This window comes from Loxodonta africana, chromosome 12 (genome assembly GCF_030014295.1).
Source record: "Loxodonta africana isolate mLoxAfr1 chromosome 12, mLoxAfr1.hap2, whole genome shotgun sequence".
Lineage (NCBI taxonomy): Eukaryota > Metazoa > Chordata > Mammalia > Proboscidea > Elephantidae > Loxodonta > Loxodonta africana.
The window spans coordinates 78,425,874-78,440,856 of record NC_087353.1 but is presented as its reverse complement, the minus strand read 5'-3'; the positions used below and the strand labels follow the sequence as shown (position 1 = coordinate 78,440,856).

The window sequence follows — 14,983 nt, the reverse complement described above, 5'->3', positions numbered from 1 at the left end:
TATTTCCTTAAAAAAAAAAAAAAATGTTGGGATGCTGTTGATAAGCAAATTATATGTTCAACAAGGTTATGTGTATGTGAGTGTGCATGTATACGTGTTCAAGACATAAGGCCTTTACCATTTGCAATGCTCTCTGATATTTTCTATTCTATTCTGTTACATTTCTTAAAAAAAAAAAAAAAATGCTGGGCAAAACCCACTAGAAGGTTTTCTCAGCCTAGTAGTGGGTCCCGAGCAGCTATTTGAAAAACACTGCCCTAAAGTAATGAAACAGGTTTTAAACCTACAAAATTCTCCCACCTTAACAAGTGCATCCTCAGATCCAGAATTTATAGCACTGGCCAGAATTTGAAACACAAGGAGGGCCCCAACTCAGCAACCAGCAAAACGAAATCACCATCCCCTAGGCAAGGCAAGCCAGGGCAGAGAAGGTGGAGTCAGGCGGTCCACTCACCTTAAAGTGGAAGGAACTTGCTGGGGATCCATACTGCTCACTTTTTGTTAGGTTGCTGTAGTAGTTATTAACCTTGGAATTGGCATTCTGGTTAGATCTGGGGTCATCAGTGATGGGGCAGATGAAGTAACCTTCCTCATCATCGCTGTCTGCATCAGAATTGCCATCAGGACCAGACCGAAATGTCTGGCTGCCATCAACGCCTTCCAGGCGGAAGATGAGGTCTTCGTCTGCCATGTTCCTGGGGTGCCCGTTTTACCCAAGGGGTACGCGGCACAGCCAGAGTTACTGGGCAAACACAGCGGCAAGGATCCTGCAAAAGAAGCAAAGGCAAGAGTGGGCACAGGGGCCAAGAGAGCTTGCTGGGCACCTTACCCGCATGCCCCTGGCAACAGCAAGAGCCGGCACCCCCAGAGTAAAAACTAGAGCTATCTTTTGGGGAGGTAGCTGGCAGCATCTTGGAACATTTTAAATCTACAAGCTTGTCAACCCAGTCATTCCACTGCTAAGAACTCTGCACTTGGAAACGTTAGAGCAAAGTAGGGAAAATAAATGCTTCCTAAGCACCCAGAGTGATCTTTTAAGAACATAAATTAGATCAAGTCACCCCCCTGCTTAACAACCTCCAGCAGGTTCCCTTCACATTTGGAATAAAATCCAAATGCCTCACTAAGGCTACAAGCCCTCGGTAATCTGGCCCCTGCCCACCTGCCCTGTGGCCTTGGCTGCTCTCCAGGCACACATGAACGTGTCAAGCTCATCCTACCTCAGGGCCTATTTGTTCCCTTTGCTTGAACAACCTTCCCAATCTTCCATCAGTGTGTTCTTTCTCATCGTTTGGATGCCAGCTCGGAAGTCCCTTTCCAGAATGAAATTTGAAAATGGGCAAAGATCTACATACTCATCTACAACTCTGCTCTTCCTATAATGGGGGCAGCTTTCTAGACCTGAGGAACTTTCTTGACAGTATCGCAGTAGGAAATGTATTTTATATCCTAACCCAGTATCTCCTATCTATACTACAGGAATTAACATTTCAGGAAACTGTTCTTAGTCTCACTTTGTACAATGTACTCTGCTATTTTCTATTCTACTTATTTCCATTCTTTTGGTTTTCTTTAATGTACCAGCCACACATCAATTTCTCACTCACAGTTTGCAAATCTCTATCATAGGTGCCAACTGCCAAGTTTGTTTCTTACTCTCTGGACATGACACAGTCCAGGTCCTGAATCCAGTACCCCGGCCACCTGATCCTCGTTACCAAAATCTTCCCCAGGCCCTGTGCCAGCTTCTCTCCACTCTCAGTTGCTCCCAGCCCCAGCGCCTACTCTGTCCTGGTCAGCCTTTGGCCAGAATCCCTGCTGAGCAAGACAGCATTACGCCTGGAGCTGCCAGCAGGCCAATCCAGGTTAGCGGCCTCTGGGGACTGGGAGGGAGCCAAGGGAAGGGCCAGAACCACAACTTCAGCCTGTACACTTTCAGGCTGTGTAGTCCAGTGGTTAACTGTCTGGACTCCAAAGCTGGGGTGCCAGGGTGCAAATCCTGGCTCTGCCGCTAGTGACCTTGACCATGGTAACTATTTCACCAACTCTCCCATTTTATAGTGGGAGTTCCACAGTTAGTTCACAGGGGAACGCCGACCAGAACCCCAACCATAGGCCACATTCCACAACACAGACTTCACATTCTCCCCAGACCTGGGAAAAGAAAGGAGCTGCAGATAAACAGCTGTAACCCTACCCAGCATATCTGTTTTATGGCTTTTGAACTGTCATAAATTTGTTCTTAAAGCCGCTGTGGCAGTACATGTTAACTGTTCCCCAAGGGCTGTTCTCCTCCTTATCCCTTAATAAAAGAACCATGGGTTTTGGGCTAAACACATGACCACACAGAATAAAGTCTACATTTCCCAGACACCTTTGCAGCTAAGTGTGTCCACGTGAGCAAGGAATATAAGCAGAAGTGGTGTGTGCAATTTTAGGGAAAGGTTTTAGGGAACGAAGGGGGTGTGTCCTTCTGCTCTTCCTCCTTCCTGCTGGTCGGAATGCAGGTGTGATCGCTGGAGCCCCAGCAGCTATGATAGGCCATGAGGTGAAAGCCATGTGCTAAGGATGACAGAGCCACAGATAGAGCATGGGTCTCTTATATCTTGGGGCACCATAATAGTGCTAGACTGCAATCTCCAGGCTTCAATTCTAAACATGTCCAATCTACTGTAATTTTTTTTTTCCTTACTAATTGTTAATCCTACCTGGTCCAGTAGCTCTTTCTCTCCCATATCACAAAAAATTGCATCTCTTATGACAAGTTGATGTCCAGAGAGGGTCAGCCTGGGAAAACAGTGGCCTCAACCCAGAGTCCAAACTTGGCCAAAATCCAGCCATTAAGGCCGGGTACTTGGGGGATGGTGGATGCCCCCAGACATACAAGGACCCTTCATCAGGCCCCAACTCAGTTCCACAATGCCTGTTTGACCCCAGCCAGGGCACCAGCTCCTAGGAACATCCACCTAGTAACTGCACTTCCCTCAGCCGACCAAAGGGTCTGCTCCCGTGGGCAGGAGGGCCTGAGACCAGGAGCGGAACTCCAGCCCCCGAGACATCAGGCTTCCCTGGAAGGTTCCCTCTGTCCTCACTCAGGCACCCACAACTTCCCCTCCTGGTCCCTGACATGCCCTGGGGAAATATTTCTGAGAGGTAGCTGAGTGGAGTTCTGAGTCAGGCGACTGGAGTTCATGCCCCAGCTCTGCCTCTTACCAGCTGTGACTTAAGCTCTTACGCCTCTGCTTTCTCATGATAAACCAGGCTGCATAACTATACCCACCTCATTCAGGTGACAGTGCAGGCAAAGAGTAAACAGCTAGAAATTGTAACTAGTATTATCACCATAATTCTTATTATCACAAATAAAAGGGGCTGAGCCTTGGGTCCCAGCCAGACTGGTGACATGGATGTCTGGTTAGGAGCAAAGCCAAGCTTTTTCAGGGGTCTTCAGGGAACACGTTATTTTAGGCTCTCGCCCCGTGAACCAATGCTCTCACTGGGTCTTGCTATAAAAGGCTTGTCTGGCTGCCGCTGTGGCAGGAAACTATGCTTGCAATGCCCAGACCTAGGCCTGCAGGCTAAGTCACAGTGGCTGTGAGCCCTACTTGGGGCCCCGGCCTCACCCCGGGAGCCGCCCTCCTGCCGTAGAAACAGGCTGGAATCTCCTTGCTCCCAACTCTCTGGAGCCAGCATCCCAGAGTCCACATGGCTGGTCAGTGCACACACTAGCATATGCCCAGCATGGCAGAACCCACCTAGTCCTAGACTGCAACCACAGTGGACATGGTCGCTTTCATCAGCCTCCTTGCCTGACACACCTGCTTCTCCCCGACTTCCAGGGCATGCGGCTGAAGCAAGGATCCACCCTCAGGCATCGGTATCGTGTCACATGACCAGGGTCTATACCAATCACAGCATTTGAGTACCTGGTCACAGTGATTCGTTCAGAGGTGGGCATGTGACCAAGTCAAACCAATCTGGTCCAGTCCCCGGTAAGCCTGGAGCTTTAGCTTGAGTTATGGGAAGAGATGGTCAGGTTTTCCCGCCTGTGTAGCACAATCAGTTAAGCGCTCAACTACTAACAGAAAGGCTGGCAGCTGGAACCCACCCAGAGGCATCTTAGAAGAAAGGCCTGGTGATGTTTCCAAGAGGTCACACCCTTGAAAACCCTGTGGAGCACAGTCCTACTCTGCACATGTGGGGTCACTGTGAATTGAAGTCAACTCAATAGCAGTAGGGTTTTTTTGAAAATTGAGAGGATTCAGACTGGAGCTGAGGCTACCAGAGAAAAAAGCGGGCATGTGGTAGAGAGAAGAACAAGAAATGCAAAGAAAAATGAATAGTGATGACATCACTCAAGCCCCTGAATCCAAATGTACCTAAAGCCAAAATATTGCTCCACCATGAATTGTATGACATAACAAACCCTCTCCTTTTGGGGGGAATGGAGTGGCTTAACCGGTAACAGATAAGCTTTCTATCGCATCCAATCTGAAAAGTTCAAAACCCAGCCAGGACTTAGGACCACTGTATTATTATTGTACGCTGCCTTCAAGTCAGCCCTCAACTCAGCCACTCCATGTAAAATGGATCGGACTCTTATGTTTCACAGGGTTTTCACTGGCTGATTTTTTGGAAGTAGATTGCCAGGCCTTTCTTCCTAGTCCAGAAACTTCACTGAAGCCTGTTTAGCATCATAGCAACACACAGGCCTCCAGTGACAGAGGGCTGGTAGCTGCACTTGAGGTACATTGGCTGGGGATCAAACCCAAGTATCCCACATGGGAGGCAAGAATTGTACCATTGAACCACAACTGCCCCCAGGGCCACTATATAGTTTTGATATACGATTTTAAAAACACTTTTATTAAAGCACATGGTTAAAAATAATATCCTTCCCTACTAGGGCCTAGGATCGATGTTTATGCCTTCCATTTCATTTTTGACGATTTCAAATTTTCCTAGATTCATACTTCGTACATCCCAGGTTTCGATTAGTATGGATGTTTGCAGCTGTTTCTTCTCATTTTGAGTCGTGTCACATCAGCAAATGAAGGTCTCAAAAGCTTGACTCCAACCACGTCATTAAGGCCGACTCTACTTTCAGGAGGCAGCTCCTCCCCAGTCGTATTTTGAGGGCCTTCCAACCCGAGGGGCTCATCTTCCGGCACTACATCAGACAACGTCCCGCTGCTATTCATAATGTTTTCACTGGGTAATTCTTCTCAGAAGTAGAGCGCCGGGTCCTTCTTCCTAGTCTGCTTTAGTCTGGAAGTTCAGCTGAAACCTGTACGCCATGGGTGTTGCTGCTGGTATTTGAATGCCGGTGGCATAGCTTCCAGCATCACAGCAACACGCAAGTCCCCACTGTACAAAACAGGGCATCAGGATTGGAGGAAGACTCATTAACAACCTGCGTTATGCAGATGACACAACCTTGCTTGCTGAAAGTGAAGAGGACTTGAAGCACTTACTAATGAAGATCAAAGACCACAGCCTTCAATGGATTACAGGTCAACAGAAAGAAAACAAAAGTCCTCACAACTAGACCAATTAACAACATCATGATAAATGGATAAAAGACTGATGCTGTCAAGGATTTTGTTTTACTTGGATTCACAATCAACACCCACAGAAGGAGCAGTCAAGAAATCAAAAGATGCATTGCGTTGGGCAAATCTGCTGCAAAAGACCTCTTTAAAGTGTCGAAAAGCTAAGATGTCACCTTGAAGACTAAGGTGCGCCTGACCCAAGCCATGGTGTTTTCGATTGCCTCAAATGCATACAAAAGCTGGACGATGAATAAGGAAGACTGAAGAAGAATTAACGCCTTTGAATTGTGGTGTTGGCAAAGAATATTGAATATACCACAGACTGCCAAAAGAACGAACAAATCTGTCTTGGAACAAGTACAACCAGAGCGTTCCTGAGAAGCAAGGATGGCGAGACTACATCTCACATACTTTGGACATGTTATCAGGAGGGATCTGTCCTTGGAGAAAGACATAATGCTTGCTAAAATAGAGGGTCGGTGAAAAAGAGGAAGATCCTCAATGAGATGGACTGACACAGTGGCTGCAAAAACGGGCTCAAGCATAACAACAACTGTGAAGATGGGTCAGAACTAGGCAGTGTTTCGTTCTGTTGTATATAGGGCCGTTATGAGTCAGAACCGACTTGACAGTACCTAACAACAACCACAACTACTAGTGCCACTGTGTATGACCATACAAGTTGTGTACTGCTCAACTCTAGTGCACAACCTTTACAACTGTACATGGACAGCCCTGCTTCCCACCCTCCAAGATGCAACCACTTCCAACTATTCTACATGTTACTTCTGGTAGATAGCTCCGTGTCTCTAAATAGTATGCTTTTCCAGCTTTTTCTTAATTTATCAATTTTGGTCCTTATCTATTGATTTCCTGGTATGATAAGTGAGGCTTTAGCTCCGCTTCCCTTCAAGGTTTCCCCTCCCCACCCACCCTCAGATGAGTAGGTCTTCTGGTTCCTCCCGATACCATGGCAAGAACTCTCTCTCTTATTCCACCAACTGGAAGCAGCTATGGGTTTCTCACAGTTTAAAGTGAGTTCACCTCAGAGAGCGAGAGAAGGGAAGATACGGCTTTTGTGTTGCAAGTAGGTGATAAGACAGCAGAAGAGACCTTTGCTCCAAAAAACCCACTGCAGTAGAGATAACCCTATATGACGAAGTAGAACTGCCCTACAGGGTTTCCAAGGCTGTTATCTTTATGGAAGCAGACTGCCACACTTTTCTCCCACAGAGCAGCTGGTGGGTTTGAACCACTGACCTTTTGGTTAGCAGTTGAGCACTTAACCACTGAGCCACCAGGGCTCCTGTACTGAGCTCCTACCGAGCTCGAAAAGGCATATCTTCACTGAAATAGACAAGTAACACATGTGGAGGGTCACTGTGCACCAGGCGCCATGCTAAGCACTTGACATGGACTCTCATTTGACAATGACCAGAGCTGCTGGGCCCAGGATAAAGGACTGCCCACTCTGACGGGGGCCCCCTAGGGGTGGGAGACTGAATAGAGCAAGGCTGCACTGGGCGGCACCTGGTTTGTTCCAAGGCAATCTTCAGCCCTAGCCTGTCTAGAGATGATGTGCCTGGCCTGATGTGTTGATAAGGCATGTTGGTAGGGACTTCTGGCCTCCAGGACCATAAAACCAAAACCAAACCCGTTGCCATAGAGTCGATTTCGACTCATAGCAGCCCTATAGCGACCATGCAACAGTAAATTTCTGTTCTCAAAAATGCAGAACAAAATTCTAACTCACAGAAAAAGACTAGACTTGCTGGTCTGAGAGAAACTGGAGAAATCCTGAGAGTACGGCTCCCAGACACCCTTTTAACTCAGTACTGAAGTCACTCCTGAGGTTCACTCTTCACCACAGATTAGACAGGCCCATAAAACAAAATAAGACTCAATGGGCACACTAGCCCAGGGGCAAGGACGAGATGGCAGGAGGGGACAGGAAAGCTGATAATGGGGGGAACCCAAGGTCGAGAAGGGGAGAGTGCTGACATGTCAGGGGGCTGGCAACCAATGTCACTAAACACTATGTGTATTGTTTAATGAGAAACTAATTTGCTCTGTAAACCTTCAACTAAAGCACAATAAAAAGTAAATTTCTGTTCTCATCAGTCACCCCATTTGTGGTATCTGGTTTCGGCAGATACCACCTAATCCCATCATAGTGGCCGAGAGCTTGTGCTCTGCAGCATGAGGCTGTACTATGAGGAGCCGGGACCCTGCCCTCAGCAAGTGACTCCATGGGGCCAGGCTGTGACCCCTCAAGTCTCATCTCCCACAATGCCTGGCACTGACCAAGCGCTCAACAAGTGCTAATCAAATACCTGTCTAGTCTGTGTTCTGTTTATTTACTTGGGGGAGGCAGTAACAAGCATGTAGCCTTAGGAGTCACAGCCCTGGTAGTGCAGTGGTTAAGTGCTTGGCTGCTAACCAAAAGGTCAGCGGTTCAAACACACCAGCTGCTCTGCAGGAGAAAGCTGTGGTTGTCTGCTTCCATAAAGATTACAGCCTTGGAAAACCTACAGGGCAGTTCTACTCTATCCTATAGGATTGCTCTGAGTTGGAATCGATTCAATGGCAATGACTATGGACTAAGTCAATCATGAAGCTAACAGTGCACTCAAGTCAGGGTCTTATTAATGTTGTACTGCCAGCACGTAGTAGGTGCTCAGTAAACATCTATTTAAACTACTGAGGGAAATAATACCGTTTATGTCAGAATACTAAAACATAAGGACTGATTTACAGATGTCCACACCAATCTCCCTTCCCCCCATCTCATGTCTCCTACTGTCCAGGCCCTAGAGCCAGTCACCATTCACGACCAAGCTCCCCTCACCGCCTAGTTCTTGTACCCACAGGTCTCTCTGCCTAGGATGCCTTTCCCACTCCCTGGAAAACCCCTTTGCTCCTTTCAAGATCCAGCTCAAATTTCTACCTCCTTCAGAAAGCCCTTTCTGGGTAGTTTCCTCATCTGTAAAATGGGAACAGCAAACAGTACCAAGTACCTACCCCAAGTGTTGTTTGGAGGATTCAATGAGATCAGGCATATAGCGCCCAGCAAAGAACTGGCACTCAAAAGTACCAGCTGCTATTATGCTCTGACCACCCCAAAACTCATTTATCTCCTTCTAGGGTCTCCACAGGCATTTCCATCATACCCAGAGGCCGAACAATTTAAATAGTGGGTAGAATAACGGCCTCTCCAAAGATGTCCACATCCCAACCTCTGGAACCTCTGAATATGTTATCTCACATGGGCTTAACAGATGGGATTAAATTCAATATCCTGAGATGGGGAGATTATTCTGGATTATCCTGCTAGACTCTATGTAATCACAAGGGTTCTTAAAAGAGGGAAGCAGGAGGGTCAGCAGGAGCTGTAGTCAGACAGAGATTTGAATATGTTATGCTGCTGACTTTGAGAATGGAGGAAGGGGCCACCAGCCAAGAAACACAGGCGGTCTCTTGAAGCCGGAAAAGGCAAGGAAGCAGCTTCTCCCCTAGAGTCTCCAGAAGGTACACAGCCCTGCTGACATCTTGATTTTAAGATTTAAGACCTCCAGACCTCCAGGTGTCACCTCCTTCAGGAAGCCTTCCCTGAACCCTAACTGTTTTAATGCACTAAGTTTGTGATAATTTGTTACGGCAACAATGGGAAACTGATACAGTTTAGAGGACTGGCAACTGTTCTTCAATGGCAGTTTTGCCCCCTGCAGGGAACACTGGACAATGTCTAGAGACATTTTTATTGTCACAACTGGAGGAGGGGCAATGAGTAAAGGCCAGGGATGCCACTAAACATCTACAATGTACAAGACAGACCGCCGCAATAAAGAACTATCTGATCAAATTGTCTAGAACTGACTGTAGTTGAGAAACCCTGCCCTAGAATGACTCTGGTGGAATTCCAAGGAGCCCTTCCCAATCCTCTCCTTCTCTTTAAAAACAAATCTCTGTGCATGCCATAAAGGTCTGGAGAAATCAGCTTCTTGACTGATGCAAGCAGCAACCCCCTGCTGAACTCAGGGAGATAAGTCAACATTTGCTCTGCTAAAGGCTTGTAAAAATATCCCTGCAGTACACTGTGCTCCGTTCACATAAAGCTGTCATTATGGAAGGGCTATTTTATTGTTTTAGAGGTTTGAAGAATACATCTTAGAATATGAAGCGCAATATATTGTGATGGTAGCTTTGACCAAGAAGATGAACAAGAGGGCTGGAATCGTCATGTTTAATTATCTGCTGGACATCCTTCTCATGTACCCGGTACAGCCTGTACTCCTGGTGGGCCAGACCAGGCATACAGCATGCCTCTTTTGTCACCAGGAACTCTGTTTACACAGCCATCTCGGTGGCCAGACCATGTGAGCTTCCCAACAAAAGGGGTCGTGTCTTATTCCTCTCTGAATTCCAGCCCAGAGCACAATGCCTGGCACACGCTAGGATCTCCATAAATGTGTGTTGCAGGAACGCACGAGTAACTGGAGAAAAGTCGGCAATTTTTGCTGAATGAGAGGTACTCTTGGCATGGGAGAGGAGAAGGACTACTGGGTTGTAATGACAAAAAAAAAAAAAAAAAAAAAGACAAAGCAGCTGGGAATTAGTCTGACCAGACACCTGAGACGGTGAGTGGGAAAGTCAGGATCGCAGAAGGTCTAAAAAACATCAAGACCAACAAGGATCTGGCCAAACAAGGCTTTGGGGATGAAGGCGTGTGGGTTTAAGTCCCAGCTCTGCCACTGTTAGCTGTGTGACCTTGGATAATTTACTTAACCTCTCTGAACTTCAACTTCCTCAGCTATAATATTTGCTCAATCAACAGAGCACAGAGGAGTGAGCAAGGTGGAAAAGAGTGAGCAAGGTGGCCAGGGGCCAGAAAAAGCCACTGTCGTAGACAGCCAGCTCTCCACCAAGCATTTATGCTCCCTGCCCAGCCAGGTACTACATTTCCCAGCACCCACTGCACCTAGGTGGGGCCATGGGACAGTGTCTGAGTCAATGGAAAGTAGACAGGAGTAACTTGTGCCACTTCTAGACCCATTCCCATGGCCCATTTTCTAATACCTAGTCAGTCCTGGAGTTGGAATCTACTTGTTGATAATGGGTTTGGTTTTTTTTAAGTCAGCCCTGAAGAGATTCCTAGCATCTCAGTGTCACTGAAGGAGTCGAGTCCCTGGGTACACAAACAGTTAAGCACCCAACTACTAACCATAAACCCAAAACCCCAGTGCCATCGAGTCGATTCCGACTCATAGCGACCCTATAGGACAGAGTAGGGTTGGCAATTCAAACCCACCTAGAGGCACCTCAGAAGAAAGTTCTCGTGATCTGCTTCCAAATGGTCACAGCTTTGAAAGCCTATGGTGGGCAGTTCTGCTCTGCAACAAATGGGTCTCCATGAGTTGGAATTGACAGCGCAACTGGTTTGGTTTTTTTGTTTGTTTGGTTTTGGTTTTCAGTGTCACTTACAAACTACTTGCTACATAACTCTTCTCAGCTCCCTGGAGGATGTGGGCCCTCCGTCCCCCTCTGGGCTTCTGGACATACTGTGCCTTGGTCTGGCATACTCCCTAACCTGCCCTCACTACCAATCTGTCTTAGTTATCTAATGCTGTTATAACAGAAGTACTACAAATGGGTGGCTTTAATAAACAGAAATTTATTTTCTCATAGTTTAGGAGGCTAGAAGTCTGAATTCCGGATGCCAGCTCTAGCGGAAGGCTTTCTGTCTTTGTCGGCTCTTGGGGAAAATCCGTGTCCTCTTTGACCTTCTGCTCCTGGGTGAGGTACACGTGGCTTGGCATCTTTCTTCCCCCATCTCTGCTTCTCTCGCTTGCTTATCTAATCTCTTTTACATCTCAAAAGAGACTGACTCAAGATTTACCCTAGACTAATCCTGCCTCCTTAACAGAACAAAGACAACCGATTAGGATTATAACCACAGGCAGAGAGGATAGGATTTACAACACATATTTTGAGGGGACACAATTCAATCATGATACTCCCCCCTGGCCAAATCCTCTGCTCATCCTGTGGGTTTCAGCTTAGATGTCACCTCCTCCAGGAAGCCACCCAGGGCCCTAGGAAAAGAGGTAGGCACTATTAGCTTCATTCTACAGATGAAAAAAACTGAAGAACAGAGAAGTTAAGTGACTTGCCCCAAATCACACAGCAAAAAGTGGGGAGTTGAGTTTGAAGCCAGTGCAGGCTGAATCCAGGGCTTTTCCTCTGTCACTACATCCTAAACTAGTGATTCTCAAAGTGTGGTCCCCAAACCAGCAACAGCCGCATCACCTGGGAACTTGTTAGAAACACCAATTCAGACCTCCTGAATCAGAAACTCTGGGGGTCAGCTAAGCGATCCGTGTTTAAACAAGCCCCCTAGGGGATTCTGATGTATACCTAAGTTTGAGAACCACTGGCTGAGAGAAATTTTTTGCAGTTTGGCCACCAGCTTTTCACTGCTCCCTATGGAGTCCTTCCCAGCTCTGGAAAGCTTCACAGTTAAAGAACTGAACACTTCAGTCTCTGACTTCCTAGCCATTTGAAATGTTTCTCTGGAATGTTCCACAGCCCTGGGACTTTTGAGGCGAGAGGCCTAGGTCTGTCATCTTCTGCCTCATTGTCAGCATGTTGGTGCCCATCAGTCTTGGCTACAAGAGTCTGATGCAGCAACACTAAGCTGGTTTTATCCCAGGTGTGGACATCGTCGTCAACACAACCACCTTCTTCTAGTCATGTTTTCAGTTCACTTGGGTAACAGTCTGCAGCTTTTTTGTCCACAGAACCAACCTAATCTCTCCCTACACAAAATCTTTTTTTAAAAAAATAATCAGCTATTACTTCGAATAGAGACTTCTCAGTGTTGACTTGGCCCCTAAATTTTTCTGCTCCAACTGTAAGAATTGGACCAGAAATAGTGAATCCCGGAGAATGATCTTGACCAAACCATCGATGTGATGAATTGAATTGTGTCCCCCTAAAATGTGTGCCACCTTGGCTAGGCCGTGACTCCCAGTATTGTGTGATTGTCCACCATTTTGTCACCTGATGTGATTTTCCCACATGTTGTAAATCCTACCTCTGTGATGTTAATAAGGCAGGATTAGAGGCAGTTATGTGAATGAGGCAGGACTCAATCTACAAGACTAGGTTGTGTCTTGAGTTAATCTCTTGAGATATAAAAGAGAGAACAGAGCAGAAAGACAGAAGGACCTCATGCCACCAAGAATGACGAGCCAGGAGGGGAGTATGTGCTTTGGACCCTAGGTCTCTGCACTGAGAAGCTCCCAGACCAGGGGAAGAATGATGACAAAGACCTTCCCCTGGGGCCAACAGAAACTTCCCCTGGAGCTGGCATCCTGAATTTGGGCTTCTAGCCTCCTAGACTGTGAGAGAATAAAATTCTCTTTGTTAAAGCCATCCACTTGTGGTATTTCTGTTACAGCAGCACTAGATAACTAAGACAATTGGTAAAGAGCTGAATTCAAGTTTCTGCTATGGACCCCCAGCTTTCTTCCCCACGATTCCCAGCATTTTGACAACCAGAAGCCAACTCTACAGGCAGAAGCCTGGACAAGGCATCTTTACAGAATCTGACCTGTGCAAGACAAAAGGTTCAAAGGCATCCTTCCCCAGTAAAACAACCTAGCCAGATCACCCAAGGGAAAGGCTACAGCCAGCAAACACCACACACCCACAGACCTTTCAAAGAGCTTACTGAAGCACCATTCTCAAAGACAGCCAAGAATCACCAGATATTTGAGAAGGTACCTCACATGAAAGGCACACCAATACAACCCAAGAGAAGAAAGCAACTCGGAACAAGCTGAGAATATGCAAGAAAACTTAAAAACAAACAAAAATATTGGTATCCTTGGACAGAGAAGATCTCATCCATGAAGTAAGAACAAGATACTATTTTTTCAAACAACACAAAAGAGCACTTGGAAATTAATTATATCTTTTTACATGGAAGATAAAGTTGAGAACTTCCTAGGAAGTAGATCAAAAAAGAAAAAGAGAATAGAAAATAGGAGATAAAAGCTAAGACTACCAGAGGACCCCTCTAGGGGTCTACCATCTAAGTATCAGTAAAGAACAGAGGAAGTGGAGGGGAGGAAATTTGTTTTCAAAAAATCTAGAACATTTCTCAGAACTGAAGGACAAGCCTTTCCAGTCAGAAAGGGCCCAAGTTTCCAGCACAACACATAGAGACAGACCCACACCCAGAATCATTGCCCTGAAATTTCACAACACTGGGACATGGAGAAGATCCTAGAAGCTTCCAGAAGGAATGAATCAGTTTCATGCAAAGGTTTAAGAAACTACACATCAGTTCTTTATTCCCACTTCCTTAGGGTAGTCTCTAATATGGAGACCTCTGACCAGGGGAGTTTGGTGTTTCCCATTCTTGAAATAATTCAGCACATTTCATTTTTCGCTTTTTCTTGACAATAAAACCTTCTATTTGCAAGTTGATCTATCCATAGTTACATGCTATAGAAAATTTATAATAAATAAATAAATAACCCTTTGCCATCAAGTCGATTCTGACTCATAGCAACCCTGTAGGACACAGAAGAACTACCCCCATAAGGTTTCCAAGGTGGTCATCACATCTTTCTCCTGCATTGGCTGGTGGGTTCCCACTGCCAACCTTTTGGTTAGCAGCCAAACACTTGACCACTGCACCAACTATCTGCTGTAAGAACTGCTATAACAAACTCCACTGGCTTCAACCTAATAAAGGTGATTTCTTGAATCCATGTATTCAAAATGATTTATTGCATTTGCTGAACTAGCAAATGAACAAACAAATGAATGTCAGGTGCTGTGGAGCCCTGGTGGCACAGTGGTTAAGAGCTCGGCTGCTAACCAAAAGCTTGGCAGTTCGAAGCCACCGGCCACTCCTTGGAAACCCTGTGGGACAGTTCTTCTCTGTCCTATAGGGTCACTGTAAGTCAGAATCACTCAAAGGCAACTTTTTGAATTTTTTTAGTGGAGACTACTGAGAAGGAAGACACCAGCATATCTACTTCTCGAAACCTACTTCCCCAAGCCCTAACCCTTTCCATTGGCATCCTCCTTGAGTCAGCTCAAACATCGTCCCCTCCAGGAAGCCTTCCCTACACACACACACGCATGCACGCACGCACGCACGCACGCACGGCATTATCAGTTCTCAGCTCCCAATTGCTTGCTCAGTATTCTCGTACTTAGTCCATCTTGCCTGCTGGAGTCTGCTGTTTACACTGCTGTCCCTTAAAGGGAGCTTCTAGGGATCTGGGGACCACTCTGGGCCTCAGTTTCCTCCTCTGTAAAATCAGAGGTGGATTATGTTACTCAATTCCCCCTGACTCTATAGCCTGTTCAGGAGTATCTACTATTATATGTCTCCCTAAGGTCATAGCCTTCAC

General features: G+C 46.4%; 1 protein-coding gene across 3 annotated transcripts in view; it reads right to left on the bottom strand.

The window, feature by feature from the left end:
- EEF2K (eukaryotic elongation factor 2 kinase) overlaps positions 1-14,983 on the bottom strand; it is a 71,847-nt gene that overhangs the window by 55,774 nt on the left and 1,090 nt on the right. For 2 of the 3 annotated variants that reach the window (XM_064295682.1, XM_064295685.1), the window contains exon 2: positions 455-767. In XM_064295682.1, coding sequence (XP_064151752.1) covers positions 455-691 — 237 coding nt within the window. In that variant the 5' untranslated portion in view covers positions 692-767. Of the gene's footprint in view, positions 1-454; positions 768-14,983 lie in introns of those variants that run through there. The other variant, XM_064295683.1, reaches the window with a different exon arrangement.